General features: G+C 35.5%; 1 protein-coding gene across 7 annotated transcripts in view; it reads left to right on the top strand.

The window, feature by feature from the left end:
* Positions 1-19353, top strand: part of MARCHF7 (membrane associated ring-CH-type finger 7) — a 53659-nt gene that overhangs the window by 18000 nt on the left and 16306 nt on the right. For 5 of the 7 annotated variants that reach the window (XR_002123290.1, XM_019636836.1, XM_019636834.1 and 2 more), the window contains exons 3-6: positions 8789-8978; positions 10846-11013; positions 12629-13736; positions 16838-17007. Coding sequence is in view for 6 of the 7 variants with exons in the window: in XM_019636836.1 (XP_019492381.1) it covers positions 8789-8978; positions 10846-11013; positions 12629-13736; positions 16838-17007 (1636 nt within the window). In the remaining variant the exon portion in view is untranslated. The remainder of the gene's footprint in view (positions 1-8788; positions 8979-10845; positions 11014-12628; positions 13737-16837; positions 17008-19353) is intronic. The other 2 variants (XM_019636839.1, XM_019636838.1) reach the window with 1 other exon arrangement.

The raw sequence follows: 19353 nt of genomic DNA, 5'->3' as shown, positions 1-19353 counted from the left end.
ATTTCTCAACAGAAACTTTGCAGGCAAGAAGGGAGTGGCAGGAAATACTCCAAGTGATGAAAAGCAATGACATACAACCAAGATTGCTCTACTCAGCAAAGCTGTCATTTATTAGAATTGAAGGACAGATAAGGAGCTTCCCAGACAAGAAAAAGCTGAAGGAGTTCATCACCACCAAACCAGTATTACAAGGAATCTTAGAAGGATTTCTTTAAGATAGGAGGGGGGTTAAGAATGGCCGAAAGGGGAAGGGATCAAGAAGTACAAATTGGTTGTTACACAGGAGTCAATGGGGATGTAGGGTATAGCATATGGAATATACTCAATAATACTGTAATAACTACATATCGTGCCAGATAGATACTAGATCTATCAATGTGATAGATGGGAATGGGGTTGGGGGCAGGGTGAAAAGGTGAAGGTAGTAAGAAATACAGATTGTTAGTTAATACATAATGGGGAGTATAATCAACGATGTTGTAAAGATCATGTGAGGTGCCAGATGGGCACTGGACTTATCAGGGGAATCACGTTATAGACTGTAGATGTCTGACCAATGCACTATACACCTGAAACTGATGTAGAATAATATTGAATGTCAACCATAACTAAATATATAGGTATATATAATCATGGGATATAGAGTACAGCATAGGGAAGAATGGTATTGTAATAGCTATATAAGATGCCAGAGGGGTAGTAGCTTGGAAGGTGGTTATCACTTTGTGAGGTATGTAAATGTCTGTTACATTGCTTTGTATACCTGAAACTAATAAAAATTTAAAAGAAAAAAAAACTATTTAAAAATGTCCAGAGGATCTTAATAGCTATTTTTCCAAAGACGATGTACAGATGGCCAATGGATATATGAAAAGATGCTCAACATTATTAATCATTAGGGAAATGCAAATCAAAATGACAGTGAGATATCACCTCAAATGCCTTTATTTTTTTATTTTTTATTGGGGGACTGGGGAAGGAGAACAGCGTTGGGGAATCGGGGGAGGGGAACAGATAAGTTGCTGTCCTTTTGTTCTTCAGTCTAGTTGTGAAGGACGTTGCTTCACTGGCCCATGTTGGTATTATCATTGCGCTCTTCCCAGGTGAGGCAGTTGCTCTCTGGCCATTGGACGGCAGCTCACGCCAGCTGCCGGCTACTCATGGTAGCTCATGGCAGCCCACTGCAGCCTATGCTGTTGCTGGCGACTCAGGGCAGCCCAGCTCCAGGTCGAACTGTTGTTCACCATCTTAGCTGTAGATGGCGCAGCGTCACTGGCCCTCATGTGGGATCCAAACCGGTGGCTCTGGGGCTCAGAGCTCGCGCTTTCAAGCCAACTCTTAACCAATTGAGCCACTTGGCCTGCCCTCAAATGCCTTTAAATAGCTGTTATCAAAAAGACAAAAAGTATTGGTGAGGGTGTAGAGAAAAAGGAACCCTTGTGAATTGTTGGGAATGTAAATTGGTGTAACCACTATGGAAAACAATATGGAGGGTCCTCAGGTTTAAAAATCGAAGCACCGCATGATCCACCACTTCCAATTCTGGGTATTTATCTGAAGGAGAGACAAAAACACTAATTTGAAAAGATAGCTGTACCTCATGTTTATTGCAGCGTTATTTACAATAGCCAAGACACGGAAACAAGTCTCAATCGACGGATGAACGGGAAAAGAAAATATGGTGTGTAAATATATACAATGGAATATAATTCATCCACTAAAAGAAATTCCACTATTTGTGACAAAATGGATGGACCTTGAGGGCATTGTACTACTGGGTTGTTGGAAAAGTCATAACATAGTATTTCTGTTTTTCGTTGCAAATATGCATCATGACTTTTCCAACAACCCAATATATGAAATAAGTCAGAGAAAAACAAATACCATATGATCATTTTTGTATGTAATCTTAAATTTAAAAACAACCAACCAAACAAATTAGTAAAAAAGAGAACAAATTGGTAGTTGCCAGGGGCAGGAGGTGGGGAGATGAAGGGGCAAAATGGGTGAAATGGGTCAAAAGGTACAAACTTACAAGGCTTGGGGATGTAATGTACAGCATGGTGACTAGTTAATAATACCGTATTGTACATCTGAAAGTTGATTTAAGAGTAGGTCTCAGGTTTTGAACACAAAGTAAAAGAAGTTTGCATTGGTTGTGGATATTAAATAGAATTATCATGGTTATCATTTTGTAATATATACATATATGTCAAATCATTATGTTGTACACCTGAAAGTAACATAATATTATAATTCAATTATATCTTAGTTTTTAAAAGAGGAGAGGTAAGAGGAAACATCCTTGCTTTGTACCTGATGTTAGCTTTGAGTTTCTCACTATTAAGTATGTTAGCTGTACATTTCTTGTCAATATTCTTTTCTTTTCTTTTTTTTTTTTTCTTTAAAGATTTTATTGGGGATTGGGGAAGGGAACAGTGTTGGGGAGTTGGGGAAGGGAATATTGTGTTTTTCCAGTACCCATCATCTCCAAGTCAAGTTGTTGTCCTTCAGTCTTAGTTGTGGAGGACGCAGCTCAGCTTCAAATCCAGTCTAGTTGCGGGGGGAGGGAGAGGCAGCCCACCATCCCATGCGGGAGTCTAACTGGGGCAACCTTGTTAAGAGCACGCACGCTCACCAGCTGAGCCACCCAGCCGACCATTGGCAGCTCAGCAGTAGCTCAGCTCAGGCACAGCTCACTGGCCCATGTGGGAATCGAACCAACGACCCTGTTGCTTAGAGCTCGCACTCTAACCAATTGAGTCACCGGCCGGCCCCTAAATATTCTTTATTAAATGGAGGAAGTTACTCTCTATTTTTAGTTTGCTTGAGTTATCATAAAAGGAGCATTGGATTTTATCAGATGCCTTTTCTTCATCTAATGGTATAATCATGTGGTCTTGTTTCTTTCTTTTTGTTTTAATTGGAAAACAGTGTGTTTTTCCAGGACCCATCAGCTCCAAGTAGAGTAGTTGTTTCAGTCTAGTTGTGGAGGGCACCGCTCAGCTGCCCATGTGGGGATCGAACCGGGAACCGTGGTGGTGTGAGCCTGCGCTGTAACCAACTGAGCTAACCAGCCATCCCGGGTCTTGTTTCTTTAGCTTATTGATAGATTAAATTGATTTTCAGATGTTGAACCAGCAGTCTTACATACCTGGGTTAAATCCCACTTGATTGTGGTGTGTAATTCTTTTTTTTTCCCCCCACTAGTTTCAGGTGTACAAAACAAAGTGATAACCCCTTTTTCCCAATCATTTGCTCCTCTGACATCATATATATCTATTACAATTCCATTGACTCTATTCCCATGCTGTACTCCATATCCTGTGACTATATATTTATATTAAATTATAGTTGACATACAGTATTATTCAGCCTAGGTGTACAGCGCAGTGGTCAGGCAGTATAATTTTTTTAATACTTTTTTTGTGTTCAGTTTGCTAATATTTTCTTGAGGGTTTTTACATATATGTTCATGGGAGATAACGGTTTGTAGTTTTTTTTGTTTGTTTTGTTTTGTTATTTTCTTGTTACACCTTTGTCTGGTTTTGGTATTAGTATAATGCTGGCCTCATAGAATGAGTTAGGAGGTATTTTCCCTGCTTCTATCCCTCTGAAACAGTTCGTAGAGAATTGATAAAACTTCTTCCTTAAATGTTTGATAGAATACACCAGTGAACCTATGTGGGCTGGTGTTTTCTATTGAGGAAGATTACTAATTATTGATTCAATTTATGAGTTGTAAGGGTTTATCATTTTATATATTCTAGATACAAGTTCCTTAGTAGATATATGACTTGCAAGTATTTTCTTGGTAAGGTTCTTTTTTACTGCACTGTTTTAAGGACATTTGTCTTGGGAATATTTTTTAAACCAGTTTAGAAATAGTCTCCCTGCTAGCTCAGTCAGTAGAGCATGAGACTCCTAAACCAATTTTGAAATAATAATTTTCTGAATGCAAATACTGATTTATATAATACTAATAGTAAATGAATAATTATTTCGTTGACTACCCTTCCAGTAAACCTCTTGTTGGAAGGGTAACTTAAGTATTATGAAGAAAGAAATAGATATCTGAAATGAAAAATGGTTGTCTGCTAGTTATAGAAAATTTGGGAAATTTCCTTGTGTTCCATGTGCATACAACATTTATAGCCATTAAGTTTTTAAACTTTTATTTATATACAATTTCTCAGATAAACAGTGTAGTAATTCAGCTACTTTGGGCTATTAAGTAGCCTCTCTCCTTTTATTGAGTTATAATTTACATACCATACAATTCACCTTTCTTATCCTAGGTAGCCTTTTGAGTTGAAAGTAAGTCATGAAAAGTGTTTACCCCAGGAGACAAATCTGTTACCCATTCTTTGTAGACTGGAAATTTAGTGAAAATGAAAAACTCCATGAAACTTGAATGGAAGTTTAATAACTCTATATTTGCTTTTTAGTTTCATATGTATATTCATAGTTTGTAGGTGACAAATGCAGAAAGATTAATTGGACTTAAAAAATTTGAAAATTTTTGTGTCAAAGGACGCCATTAAGAGAGTGAAAGACAATGAATTCTTACATCCTAACTATAAAAATGACAACCCACTTTAAAATGGGCAAAGGACCTGAATAGACATGTCTGCAAAGATATCCAAATGGGCAGTAAACACATGAAAAGATGCTCAACAACATCAGCCATTAGGGAAATGCAAATGTACACTAAAATGAAATACCACTTTATACCCACTGGATTGGCTAAAATAAAGACAAGAACAAGAGTTGGTAGGTTGTGAAGAAATTGAAACCCTCATACATTGCTTGTAAATTGGTACAGCCACTTTGGAAAAAAGTTTAGTAATTCTTCCAAAAGTTAAACTTTGAGTTACTCTGTGACCCATCACTTAGACCCGAGAAAATTAGAAACGCTTCTATACAGATCTTGAATATGAATGTTTATAGCAGCATTATTTATGATAGACAAAAAGTGGAAACGACCCAAAAGCTACTTTAAAAAAATACTTTTTTTAATTCAAATATAGTTGGTATACAATATTATATTAGTTTCAGGTGTTTAATATAGTGATTCGACATTGATATATGTTATGATGTGATCACCACAGTAAATCTAGTAATTATCTGTCACCATGTAAAACTTTTACAATATTATTAACTATATTCCCCTTCACCTTTTTTTACACATCCTCCCACACACCCTTTCTGGCAACCATCAGTTTGATTTGTATTTCTGAGTCTGTTTTGTTTGATCACTTGTTTCATTAGTTTTGTTTTTTTTAGATTCCACATGTAAGTGAAATCATAGGGTATTTGTCTTATTTCACTTAGCATAATATCCTCTAGGTCCATCCACGTTGTTGCAAATGGCAAGGTTTATTTATTTCTTTTTTTTTCTGAATAATATTTCAATGGATATATATACCACATCTTTTTCCATTCATCAATTGATGGACACCAGGGTTGCTTTCATATCTTGGCTGTTGTAAATAATGCTGCAGTGAACATAAGGGTGCATATACCTTTTTGAATTAGTGTTTTAGATTTCTTCAGATAAAATACCCAGAAGTGAAATTGCTGGGTCATAAGGTAATTATTTTTAACTTTGAGGAACCTCCATAGTGTTTTCCATAGTGGCTGCACCAGTTTTCATTCCAACCAACAGTGCACAAGAGTTCCCTTTTCTCCACATCCTTGCTAACACTGGTTATTTATTGACTTTTGAATAATAACCATTCTGACAGATATGAGGCGATAACTCGTGGTTTTGATTTGCATTTCCTTGGTAATTAGTGATGTTGAGCATCTTTACATATGTCATTTGGCCATCTGTATTTCTTTGGAGAATTGTCTGTTCATCTCTTCTCTGCCCAATCCAATCCAAAACGACTCCCACACCCCCATCCCCCGCCCCAATTTGGAACCTTTTTTTTTAAGCTGAGCCATCCTGCCACATGTTGGCAGCTTGGGTCGGAATCGAACCACTGTTGCTCAGAGCTCAAACTCTAAAATGACTTTTTAAAACATCTGTTCTCTACAAAGCAGTATATTTGGGAGACAGACTTATTCCCTGATTTTATTTGGCCACCAGTAGTTCTAGACAATGGAATAGATAAGATAGTATATTGTTAAATGATTCTCATACTTTAATTGTTAAAAGAATTCAGAAGTGAAAAAAACTAATTGCTTCAGACTGAGGATATTTTGAACAATGGGCCAGGAAAAAGTTTAATTGTGAATTTAAGCCAGTAGAAAAAGTTTTATTTTTCCTTTCCATATACTGATACTAGTAAGCGTGTTTGTCTCTGTGATGCCATACAGGCTGCATAGGCTACCTTTTGGAATTGTGAGTCATGAAAATTTTTTCCTTTGTAATGAGTGTTTCCTTATCTCATCAGTAGCCAATGCTAGAAAACCGTGATTTTAGACTTATTGTTTATTTCTCACATTGTCACTAAATTTGATCTTTTGTAATTGCTCTCTGTTTTCATTACTTTTGTTGTAAACTTATTTCTTGCTATTTCAGGGACTTCGTAGTTGATTTTTCTTTTTTTTAGCTGAGCCTTCCTGCCATCTGTTGGCAGCTCAGAGCTTGCACTCTTGAACGAGCTCTTAACCAACTGAGCCACTTGCCTGGCCCCATAGTTGATTTTTCTACTCTGTTTATTCTACCCTTTTACCTTTCACAGTGCTCTAAGGATCTGTATAAAAGTAGTTGATCTGATGGTAGATTCTCCTTCATAAGTTCCCCAAAATCATATTTATCTACAGAAATACTATTCAGTAACAATTTGTTTAGTTCATGCAAAATGAGAAAAATGACAAGTTATGGATTTTGTACAAATAAAATGTGTTCAATTGAAAAGTCTGTTTTATTCTGTTATATCCTTCATGTTTTGTGAGCACATAAAATGCCCTTTTTAAAAAAATAGGGGACAAGATTAGATGGTATTTGCAATTCTAGATTTCTTTGTCAAAAGTGGCAATTCTTTCTAAATTTTTAATTAAAACATTTTATTTTGGCCTCTGAAATCCAAAGGTATTAAATCACTGTCATACAGAGTAATTTTCCTAATATCCTGATAATGGCATAGAAAATGGTTTGGTTTTGAAATATCTAACGGATTTCATCTCTTGTGTTATTCCAGTTCATTGATTGGGGCTCTGTGGAGTACTTTGGCCAAAGGCTTGTGAAACCAAGTTTGTGCTAGGTGACGAGTGCCACATTCAGTTAGCAAAATGTTCTCTGGGCAAGAGATGGATGAAATCCTGATCTAGCCTGTTCCTACTTTTTCAGCTTTAAAATCCTTCTTTTCTGTATATGTGCAGTTTATCTGTAAATTTACCTTAATGTATGTAGTATGTTTCTCATAATTAAAGCATAATAGAAATCAAGTAAATAGTAATGCTTTAGAAGAATTTCCATGGTAAAGTGGTTAATACATCCAGTTGTGTTATAATCTCCTTCCTCTTTTGCCTATCACCTTCCATGAATCTGTCACTTTCCATGAATCCTCCCCTGATTTCCTCAGGCATAGTTGGGCTCCTTTCTGTAAAACTTTCAACATGACCTCCTATTATTGTCTTATTATAATTATTTATTGTTATCTGTACTCTAGAACTCTTAGATGGAGCACATTATTTGGTTTCTTAATGTTTATTAACTGAATATTAGATTAACAGACTGAATTTATGCCTCATGATACATTCCATTTTTAACTTTGTTAAGAAATATAGCACTTAAAAGAACATTGTTTGCTTTTAATATTCCTTAATAAAAAATCAACTGCACATAGATGTTAAAATTACTTAAAAAAATTTTTTTCCCTCTATTCCTTAGAAATTTATTTTAGTCTTAGGTGTCTCCAGGCAATTTAGGATTATATGTCAAATGTATCTTTGTGTGTGTGTGTGTGTGTGTGTGTGTGTGTGTGTGTGTGTGTGTGTGTAGGTAAGAACTTTGCAATGAAGGAAACTTCTTATAAAATAAACGGACCATTTCAGTAATTGGGTTGAAATATGTTCTGATTTAAACCTATGTTTTTAAGGAGACAGACTACTTTTCCTTTTTGTGCATTATATTGGGCACACTACTTAGCCAATTTAAGAGTTAGGGAGAAATAAGATAATTTGTACATTGAGAGTTTTGTGTTTTGGGTTGTTTTATTTTGTGTATGTATATTTGTATGTTAATAGAGAAAACCTTGAGCTGAGAGTTTTAAAATATGTACTTGTTTTAGCTGTTTCTTGCTTCATTGATGAAGAAATTTCAGATATTTAGATTCCTTTTAAAACATATTGTTTATAGTGTTGTTATATGATTACATTCCTAATAATGAACATTAGATCCAGGATAAAATTTTTATTATTTGAAAAATAGTATTTTTATAGTAGTGTATTCACAATCAGTTTATATATTAGTGCCTCTCTTGGTGTTTTGTCCACCTCTAAGTACAGGAAACAGGTTCCTCAGAAGGTTGAAATATTAAACTGGGAAAACAAAATGAATCAAGTTTTTGCTCTTCAGTGTTTCCTAACCAGATCTTTATGTGCAGTTACACAGAAGACTTAATCTAAATCAGATATATTACTCAACAAAGTACAATGGCAGTATGAAGTAAATGGACAAGTTGGTAGAAGGAAAGAAAGACTGAAAAATCTGCATGGTAGAAATATTTGTATGTGAGGCATGAATGGTCTTTTGGGAATGTATTAGAGCATTGTAGATTCAATTTAATATAGAATGCAAACATTTTGTTCTTTAAATTTTTTTTTAAATTTATAGTCTCCATCTGCATCTGCATCTCCATTTCAGTCTACATGGTATAGTGAGTCTGAGATAACTCAGGGAGCACGCTCAAGATCACAAAACCAGCAACGGGATCACGATTCAAAAAGACCTAAACTTTCCTGTACAAACTGTACATCTACCTCAGCAGGGAGAAATGTTGGACATGAATTAAATGCAGTATCAGGTAACAATTAAATTTGTCTACGAGTCATTATATGTGTATTTCGGACTAAAGCCCTTTTCCCAAGATGTAATATGTTAAGCAAGTAGAGCACAAGTAAGGCAGTGAGTCAGAAATGTCATGGAGTTTCCAACATCTTACTTTAAGTTAGTGCTAGAACTGAAATTAACTCTCCATTTTGAATTTTTATTCTAAATTTTATACAAATGTTTTACACAAATAGGATATTTGCAAATTTTAATTAGAATAGCTGATGTATGGTGATCAAATTGGTAAAAGCGGCATGTATTCTGCTGGTTATCGTAGGAGGTAAATTTTTTAATTGTTCTAGGAAAGCCAATTTTTCTGAAGTAGGTTAAAAATATTTTAAAGCATATCTTTTGTAAATAATAAACATTGTGGTAATATAATTATTTTCAGAAAATACAGAACTTCTTTAGTTAAAAAATAGTTGGCATTGTACTAGGAGTTCTATATTAGCAATTAGAAAGCCATGATTCTAGCCCTCTAGCTGTGTGGCATTGGACAAGTCACTTAACCATTCTGGGATTTAGATGGCTTATCCATAAAGCTTTATGCTTGGTATTTTGTACTCACAGACACATTTGTTGCACAAATTGAAAAGATCCTTTGTTGAGAAGGCAGGAAGCTCCCCCCTCACTTACACTCTTCAAATGAATCACTAGCCAGTCCCTGAAATAGTTTTAAGGTGAGACAGAACTTGTGATGACACAGTTGGAGATAAAATTCTTAAAATGCATATGTATTACCAGTTGAATTAGTGTAAGCGATTCCTTTCCATTAATAGGCAGGACCACCATGGGAAAGACACTACCCATCTGAAGGATATTAAGAGTAGTGTGATTGGTAAGAGCAGACTGACCTTAACTTTGTAGACAAACACCACTGTGCAGAGATTTTTGTTCTCTGCTCTCTGAAGGCATAGCATTAAATACCCTGGGCCATTTTCGTTAATGAAGAGAAATTATTAAGACTATTGGGACTAGGAGAGGAAGAGCAAAAATTTCAAGGGAAACATTGGGTCATCGGGAAAGTCATGACGCTTTTTTGCATTGAAAAACATAGAAAAATATGTCATAATTTTCTCGACAACCCAATAGTACGGGGACGTGGGAGGAAGTTTTCTGACTTAATTTTTAATTTATTTTTAAATGAAATATCTAACAAAATTTAGATTATAATTGCAGTGATGCATTAATTCTTAGAATAGGAATGAACCAAATGTGGCAATGACAATATTTCTGATAAATGGTATTATATGAAAATAACCTACAGCACAATAGCTTCCATTACAAGATGGCTTTCATTTTGATTTTGGCTGTTTTTCAACATCACTTTCATTGACTTCATGAAATGTTGCATCTTTGGCAAGCTTTGCATTGCTTTTTGTTCTATAATCATTTTACATTGTGTTTACATTGTACGGTCAGGTGTTCTAGAGAATGACTGAGACATTGGCATCATGGATAGGGATATATTTTAGTGTTAGAGAAGAAGGTGTTCGAATAGGAATTAACTTTATTTTATTTTATTTTTTTATAGCTGAGCCATCCTGCCCCCTGTTGGCAGCTCAGCTTGGGCTGGAAATCGACGTTTGTTGCTCAGAGCTTGCACTCTTGAGCGAGCTCTTAACCAACTGAGCCACTCGGCCGGCCCGAGTAGGAAGTAATTTTATAAATGATGAGCTCATTAGTGAATAATTCTATTTTTTGCTAAATTTTGTTTGTGATTGCAACTATGTAACTGTGGATTCCTATAATAATTCACAATCCCCCTGCGTACTATTGAAGATTTGTCATCAAAAACTTGAAAGTTTTCTCTGAATTAAAATTTGTTTGATTATTTTAAGATTCTTCTTGGAGGCATAGTCAAGTTCCCAGATCTTCATCAATGGTACTTGGATCATTTGGATCTGACTTAATGAGAGAGAGGAGAGATTTAGAGAGGAGAGCAGATTCCTCCATTAGTAATTTTATGGATTATAGTCACCGAAGTGGTGATTTTACATCTCCATCATGTATGTATAAACTGCATTGTTATATATAACTGATCTAATGTTATTTTTTCCTGTTTATGTATATCACTAAAATCACAGTGCAAAAGAGTAAATGAAGTGAATCTTACGAAAATTTCAAAATAGCTTAATATGTTTTCTACTACCTTATTTGTTTTGCTTTTAAAAGTGTCAACAATTTAAAATAGATGTGCATGGATATCTAGATTCTGTCTGCCGATCTATTTTTACTTGGATTTTTTCTTTTAAGAAGGCATATGTCATAAAGTACACTAAATAATTCTCGTATACTCCAGTATAAATTGCCTTATGTAGTGTAATAAGTAACTACTTACAATTAAATTTGAATTAACTAATGCATGAAATCACCATTTTAAGACATAATTTAGAATTACCTTTGTTTAACACAGATGTGCTTTTATTTTCATTCAGTTGAAATAAAGACCCACATCATTTGCCAGTGTACATAAGCTTAAGCTTTTGAAAAATAAAGACCATAAAACAATAGTACTAAGTAACTGAAGACAAAAAGTGCTATTTGAAATAGACAAATATAGCAGGCAAAAGTGGAGTTAGACTTACATAGAAAATACATTTATTTTTAAAGGTTTTATTTATTTTAAATAAGCTTATTGGCTCAAGCCTTTGCTTTTAGTTAAGACAAATGAAAGCATCTATTTATTTGCTTGACTTTGCATGGAGGAGCTTTAGTAGATAATATCAATAGCTTCTAGGTTTGGGGGTATAAAAGTACAGAATAGTATAGATTTACCTTACCCCTAACAGTTTATCCTTTTGTGAGACACCATGTGTTGGCACAGTTAGCAATGTAGCTTTTAAACTAGGTGTGTGGATGGGTATTCTTTATAAAGGAATGCTAAGTATTTCTCATCTCATTTGAAGTTTAGAACCACCAGTGGTGTACTTTTATTTTGTTTTCATCAGTGGTGTGCTTTTAAATTTGCAGTTGTCAGAACTCTATTCTGACTCATAGCTCCCAGCCAATATTAAAAGAGCAAATGTATGTTTGATGTGTAACCAGGGATAAGAACCACTTGTTACCTTGAAAGAAATAAAGATGGGAGAAATTTTTAGCTATTAGCAAGGTTTGCCATAAAATTGCAAGTGTGATAATATTTATATGAAATGACTTTTATACTTATTGCAGAGTAAGAAAAATGTCCAAAACACTGTCTCCCCAGGGTTATTTTGTTTTAATTTGTTACAAGAGTCATTTACATTGAATTATTTGGCCCATTTAAAATTTCTTATCTGTTTAGATATTTAGTTATTCTAACATATCAATTTCTGATCAACAAATTCAACTGTTTTACCTTCCTCAAGTTGGTAGATTGATATTTGCCTCTCATAAGCTCTCATTTCTTTTGATTTTATAATATTGATGTTATATAGCAGTACTGGATTTTTTTCAAAGGTATAGAAAGAGAAGTACATTTATGGTTCTTTCTATAATAGTAGTTAAGCTGTTTCATTATAGCAGTATTCAATTTGAATCCAGTGTTTCATTTTCACAGTAATTAGTAGGTAATATATGCAAATTTAATAATAGTAAAACTATTTCACGTAATTGGTTATTTTTCCTTTCTTTCAAAAATAGATGTTCAAGACAGAGTTCCTTCTTCATATTCGCAGGGAGCAAGACCAAAAGAGAACTCAGTGAGCACTTTACAATTAAATACATCATCCACAAACCACCAAATGCCTTCTGAACATCAGACCATACCATGTTCTAGGGACTCGAGTAGAAACTCTTTAAGATCAAATTTTTCTCCAAGGGAAGTGGAATCTCCCCAAAGCAGTGCAGAGCCTGGATTTTCTTATATTTCAAATAGAGATGAAAGCTCCACCATAAGCAGTTCAGATAGAGTTGGTTCATCTCAAAGATCATTTCAAGAACCTTCTGACAATGAAGGTAGACGTACAACCAGGAGATTGCTGTCACGTATAGCGTCTAGTATGTCATCTACTTTTTTTTCACGAAGGTCTAGTCAGGAATCCTTAAATACAAGATCATTGAGTTCTGAAAGTTCTTACATTTCTCCAAGAATCTTGACAGCTTCACAGTCTCGTAGTAATGCAGCATCAACTTCTGACGTCCCCGATAATAGGGCATCCGAAGCTCCTCAGGGATTTCGATTTCTTAGGCGAAGATGGGGTTTGTCATCTCTTAGCCAAAATCATAATGCTGAGCCCGATTCAGAAAATTTTAACCAAGAATCTGAAGGTAGAAATACAGGACCATGGTTATCTTCCTCACTTAGAAATAGATGCACACCTTTGTTCTCTAGAAGGAGACGCGAGGGACGAGATGAATCTTCAAGGATACCTGCCTCTGATGTACCATCTAGATCTCATCATATTTTTAGAAGAGAATCAAATGAAGTGGTTCACCTTGAAGCGCAGAGCGACCCCCTTGGAGCTGCTGCCAGCCGACCACAAGCACCTGCAGCATCGAGCAGTGCTGCTACCGGTGGCTCCACATCAGATTCGGCGCACAGTGGACGAAACTCAGGAATAGCAGGGATCCTCCCTGGCTCCTTATTCCGATTTGCAGTACCCCCAGCACTGGGAAATAATTTGACTGACAATGTCATGATCACTGTAGATATTATCCCTTCAGGTTGGAGTTCATCTGATGGAAAAAGTGATAAAACTAAAAATGCACCTTCAAGAGACCCAGAAAGACTGCAGAAAATAAAAGAGAGGTAAATTTGAATACCCAATTAAGCCCATAAAACAAGAGCTGATGAGAGAAAGAAGTCTTTATTTCTAAAATGGCTTCTTATAACACTGATATCTAAATTTTTTTTCCTTGAAATTTACAGTAAGATGTTAGTTTTGATGTTACGTCTTATTCAGATGTAAAATGGATGAGAATTAATAGTGGAGGTAGGCACTGGGGTATAGATTGCATCAAGAAATAATCTAAAGATTATTTTTAATCAGCTTTGGATAGAGATGCACACAAAGTCAGAAATCTTAATCTCTTACTCTATTCCTTGGTTGAGTAGTGTTAAATGGGTTTGGGGTTTTTTTTTTTTTTTAAGATTTTAATAAAATATAGCTAACATACTTAAGTGGGATTCTTAAGGGAGCCCAAGTGGTCACGGGTTATCAAGACAATCTGTTTTAGCCTTTACACTTGTGATTCTCACCTCAAATCTTTTTTGGAATGAAGTAAAACCATCTGTACAATTTCTTTATTTTGTTTTTGAAGTCCAGGTATATACTGAATATTCTTTATGTGTTGTGAATATTTGGTACACCAGTTTAAATTCAGGATATAGAATCTTTTTATATAAATGAAATCATTTTAGAGTTGAAGATTACTTACAAATCTCTGGTAAGAGTAAAAAGATGAAAGATCAGAGGGTTTAGTCATAACTTGATTAATTTTGTAATCTTGGTGCAGTTACTTAGTTTTTTCATCCAGTAAATTATTTTTAATGTTAAAATGGGATAGAGTAGTACATGTAAATTATACTTGTAGGAAGAAAAGACTATGTAAAGCTAAGGTTATGGGTGCTTTTGTGCTGTTTTTTTCTTGTTCTTAAAGGCCTGATGTAATGGAATTTTGGGGGAAGATAGCTGTTACTATCATTTTAGGGTTTTTTTGTACTTTAAGAAGAAATACATTCAAATATAATTCTGGGGATGAAGGGAACTTCACACGCTTTCTGAGATGTTGGGCACTGGGATCCTGTACAGAGGTTGCCCAAAAAATGTATACATATTTTAAGAAAGAAAACTATTAAAATTGTAATACAGTGAATGATGCCAGCATTCATTTGATTAATTTCATCTTTTGAGTGAACATCATACTACACATTGCTACTGTAACTCAATTCAACTTTGAAAAGTAATACATAGATAACATCTCTTAAAATGTGTACATTTTTTTTGGCATGCCCGGTATTTTCATTTTTCCTTATATAGGACAGATTGTACCATGTGACTGTTCTCCTGCTTTTAAAATTCGCAGGTTTTCCTTATTGGAGAAAGATTTAGTCTCCCCTGATAGTATTACCTTTAATGTTACTGTAGCAACTCCCTCTGATTGCAAGCTGTCTACTGAGGAAGTAGTTAACTATTATATTTCTTGTCCTTAAAGTTAGGTTAATTTGAGTGCAGTAGTGTAAGCAGAGGGCAAAGCATTAAGTTTAGTGATTTATAGAGAGAAACAAATTAAGCAACACCAACCTGTCTGGTTAGATAGTTTAAAATGCAGCATTTAAAAATAATTTTGCCATAGCGTTTGTGTGTGTGTGTATTCCTTTATTACATCTTTTGCTTATCCGTGAGGATTTTAAGGCACTGTACATTTAAATTATAGTAGCTCCCCCTTATCTGTGGTTTCGTTTTTTGTGGTTTCAGTTACCTGTGGTCATCTGCGGTCTGAAAATATTAAATGGAAAATTCCAGAAATCAACAATTCTTAAATTTTATATTGTATTCTTTCCTAAGTAGCATGATGAAATCCCACGCCATCTGGCTCCATCCTCCCAGGGTGGAAATCATCCCTTTGTCCAGCATATTCACCCTGCACTTAACAGCACTAATAAGATATTTTAAGAAAGAGAGACCACATTCATATAACTTTTATTACAGTGTATTGTTATAGTTCTGTTTTATTAATCTCATAATTCCTAATTTATAAATTAAACTTTATCATAGGTATGTATGTATAGGAAAAAATATTATAGGGTTGGATATTATTCGCAGTTTCAAGTATCTACTGGAGGTCTTGGAAGGTATCCCTCGCAGATAAGTGGGGAGACTACTATATGAGTGTAAAAAAATTGAATTTCCCCAATAAAAAATAATTGAAATGATGAACCAAAGAATGTTAAATCTTAATGTAAAACATAAATATTTATACTTGAGATCATAACTCTGGTTAAGCCAGGACACGAAAGTTACCTAACAGCTGTATACCTATTCCTCTTTCCACACATCTATCATTGAATTCATTAGGAACCCATATAATTGTATGGGTTATATTTCAATAGAAGTTTATCATTCAGTATCATCAATTTACTGAGTACCTCTTTCATGCCAGCAGTGGACTAAGGCAATCGGGATTTTAACAAAAAATTACTTTCTTATTATATAGCTATTCTACATTTAAAATATTCTTTCTACATGTTGGCTTATTAAATAGAGTACATAGGTTAATGGAACCTGCGCCACACTTTAAAAGCTGTTGTATACTGTTTTATAAATCAAGATGATCCCCAACATGGCTGGCGGTGGGGGAAATGGAGAATTTTAAAATCTATTCTTTTATTTTTTTACTGTTATTTAAAGAAAAGTTTATCAATTTGAACATACGTTGTTCTGACAATGTGTAATTGAAAAGTCACAACTCAGTATTTAATTCATCCAATTGTTGTAAAAGTTTTTTAGGAGGTGGTGGGGGACAAAAGTGATGGGTACATTATCTTTACATGATTGGGATTGAAGTAGTCTATGATATTGCCAAAATTAAAATCTCTTAGGAATACTTGTAAACTGATTGTGAAAAATACAGAGCTTAAACTAGTACAGAAGACAAAATTACTTAACATACATTTGAATATAAGTAATGGGATAGCTCATTTCACTTAACCTTTAAAATATTTATTATAGTTTCCATTCTCATTGGAATGGTTTTTTGTGGTGGTTGCTGTTTATTGTTGTTTGCTTTTTTTTTTTGAGAGTATGAGTAGAAACAATAAAAGATATTATTTGGGATTATGTATGACTGGAAATGACCAACCAGATGAGTTATGATGGCTCTGTTTAGGAAATGTACCTTCTTTTCCAGCCTCCTTTTAGAGGACTCTGAAGAAGAAGAAGGTGACTTATGTAGAATTTGTCAGATGGCCGCTGCATCATCATCTAACTTGCTGATAGAGCCATGTAAATGCACAGGAAGTTTGCAGTATGTCCACCAAGAGTGCATGAAAAAGTGGTTACAGGCCAAAATTAACTCTGGTAAGATTTACCCTTTTGTGTATTTTGTTTTCACAATTTTTCCAAGAGATGCACGTATGTATACATTTTAATTAACAAATCTGGTTATAATTTATTGATGTCAAATTTATACTCTTATTAGAAGTGTCTTAATTCTTGATCATTTCATTAAAGAGCATTAGTCGATTCATAAATTTATAGTAGTGTTTCTTATATTTCATTTGTACAACAAAATGTTTACTTTTTCATAGGTATAATAAAACTAACTTGTTATCATTGGTGACCCTTATATCATGTAAGATCCCTCTGAGTCAAAGAAATATACGTACGAGCTATTTGTCCTTGAGAAAGATTTATTGTCTAATATGTCTAATGTTGGGCAGTAATAATATTACTATAGGGATTTGTTTGTTTATTGAGTGCCTGTTATGGAGCCAGGCGCAATTCTAGATATGAGGTATAGAGTGACAAGATACTTGCTTTAGTGGTGGTAGTATTGGGTGTTAGAGGAATGCCATATCGAGGTAAGGGCATTTAAACTGAACAGAGAGGGGCCAGCTAATCAAGAATGAGGGCAAGAGCATTCTAGCGGAGGGAACAACTAGTCCAAAGACTTTAAGGTAGGAATGACTTAGAACTGAATGAATGTCAGTGTGTCTAGAGTATAATTAGTGGGCAAGGAAAAGGGCAATGCTGTCAAAAGAAGAGATCAGCAGAGACTATCTCATTCAAGACTTTTAGAGTTAATGTCTGAAACTTACATTTTTATCTGAAGGGCAGGGGAATGAAATGATCTTATTTATATATTGGCTGTTCTGTGGAGAATGGATTTTGGGGGCCAAGAGTAGAAGCAGGGAGGCCAACCAGGAATCTCTTGTGACCAACCAGAAATCTGTCTTACAAGAGGCGGTGGTGGTGAAGGTGGTGGAAATGGACGGCTTCAGGTGTGGTTTGGAGATAGATCCTGTAAGACTTGCCAGTGGATTGGATGTGACGTAAAGGAGAAAGCACCGTCAGGGAAGCTCCTATTTTTGCCATGAACAGCTAAGTAAGTGGTAGGGTCATTCACTGAAATGAAGAAGAAACGGAATAAGTTTGGCCCAAGAAATCACGAGTTCTAGTTTGGAAATATATATGAACTGCTTATTAGATAACCACATGGAAGTGCCAACTAGGCAGTTAGCTAGACAAGCCTAGTATTTCAGGGGGTACCAGCACTGAAAATTACAGTTTGGGGACTCATAAGTACATAAGTAATATTTTAAGCATTGGGATTAGAGCAAGAACAGATATTGAAGAAATGAGCCCAGAACAGAGCCCTGGGGGCACCCAGGTATTTAGTGGGAACAGAGAAGGAACCTCAGTTTGGTAAAAGAAAACTAAGAAAATGGAACATTAAGTAAGGCCAAAAGAGGAAAGTATTATAAGAACAAAGAAATGACAGTTGGGTTTGGTAGCACGAATGTCCTTGGTAGCTTGCCTCCGTGGAGTGGTGGGGATCAGAACATGACTAGGTTGGTCTGAGGAGAGAAAACGAGGTCAGAGAGAAAATATAGACCGACCCTTCTTTGAATAAGCTTTATTGGTAAGGAGATTGGAGCTATAAAAGGAATTGGAGGGCTATATGGATGGGGTCATGGGACATGTATTTGTTTTGGTTTATTTTGAGGTAGGAGATTTTAGGGCATTTAAAAAATTTTAACAATAAATAACAATGGAGAGAAAAAAAATATGAAAAGAGAGAAAGATGGGATCCAGAGCCCAAGTTGAGTAGTCTTTAATAAGAAAAAGGATACTTCATCTCAAGAAGGCTAGTGTTGGTATGGATGTTGATTGGTTTGTTGCTTTGGTGAGAATATAATTGTTTCTGTTTTCTTAGTAAAGGGAGGTAAGGTCTTTAGCTGATTAGGGGACAGTTTAAGAGATTTTGTGTTGTAGGGGGAAATAACAATTGAAAATGTTTTCAGGAAATAGTGTTCATAAAAATCAGTGACCATGAATGTTACTTGAAAGTGAGATACAGGGCCGGCCGAGTGGCATGTTGGTTAAGAGTTGGCTTGGGACGCCAGTTCTGAGCAGCAGGGCCCCAGTTCAGATTCCATGTGAGGCCCAGTGACGCTGCGTCCTCTACAGCTAAGATGGTGAACAACAGCTCAACCTGGAGCTGGGCTGCCATGAGTCGCCGGTGACGGTGTAGGCTGCAGCCCCTGCTGCAGTGGGCTGCCATAAGCTACCATGTGTGGCTGGCAGCCAGCATGAGCGGGTGGCAGCCGGTGTGAGCTGCCAAGAGCCGCGGTGAGCAGCCGTCCACAGGCCGGCAATCGATCTGCCTCACCTGGGAAGAGCGCAATGATAATACCAACATGG

Source organism: Hipposideros armiger, unplaced genomic scaffold (assembly GCF_001890085.2).
Source record: "Hipposideros armiger isolate ML-2016 unplaced genomic scaffold, ASM189008v1 scaffold_30, whole genome shotgun sequence".
Classification (NCBI taxonomy): Eukaryota; Metazoa; Chordata; class Mammalia; order Chiroptera; family Hipposideridae; genus Hipposideros; species Hipposideros armiger.
The sequence above is the reverse complement of the archived record's forward strand: the minus strand, read 5'-3'. Positions and strand labels throughout refer to the sequence as shown.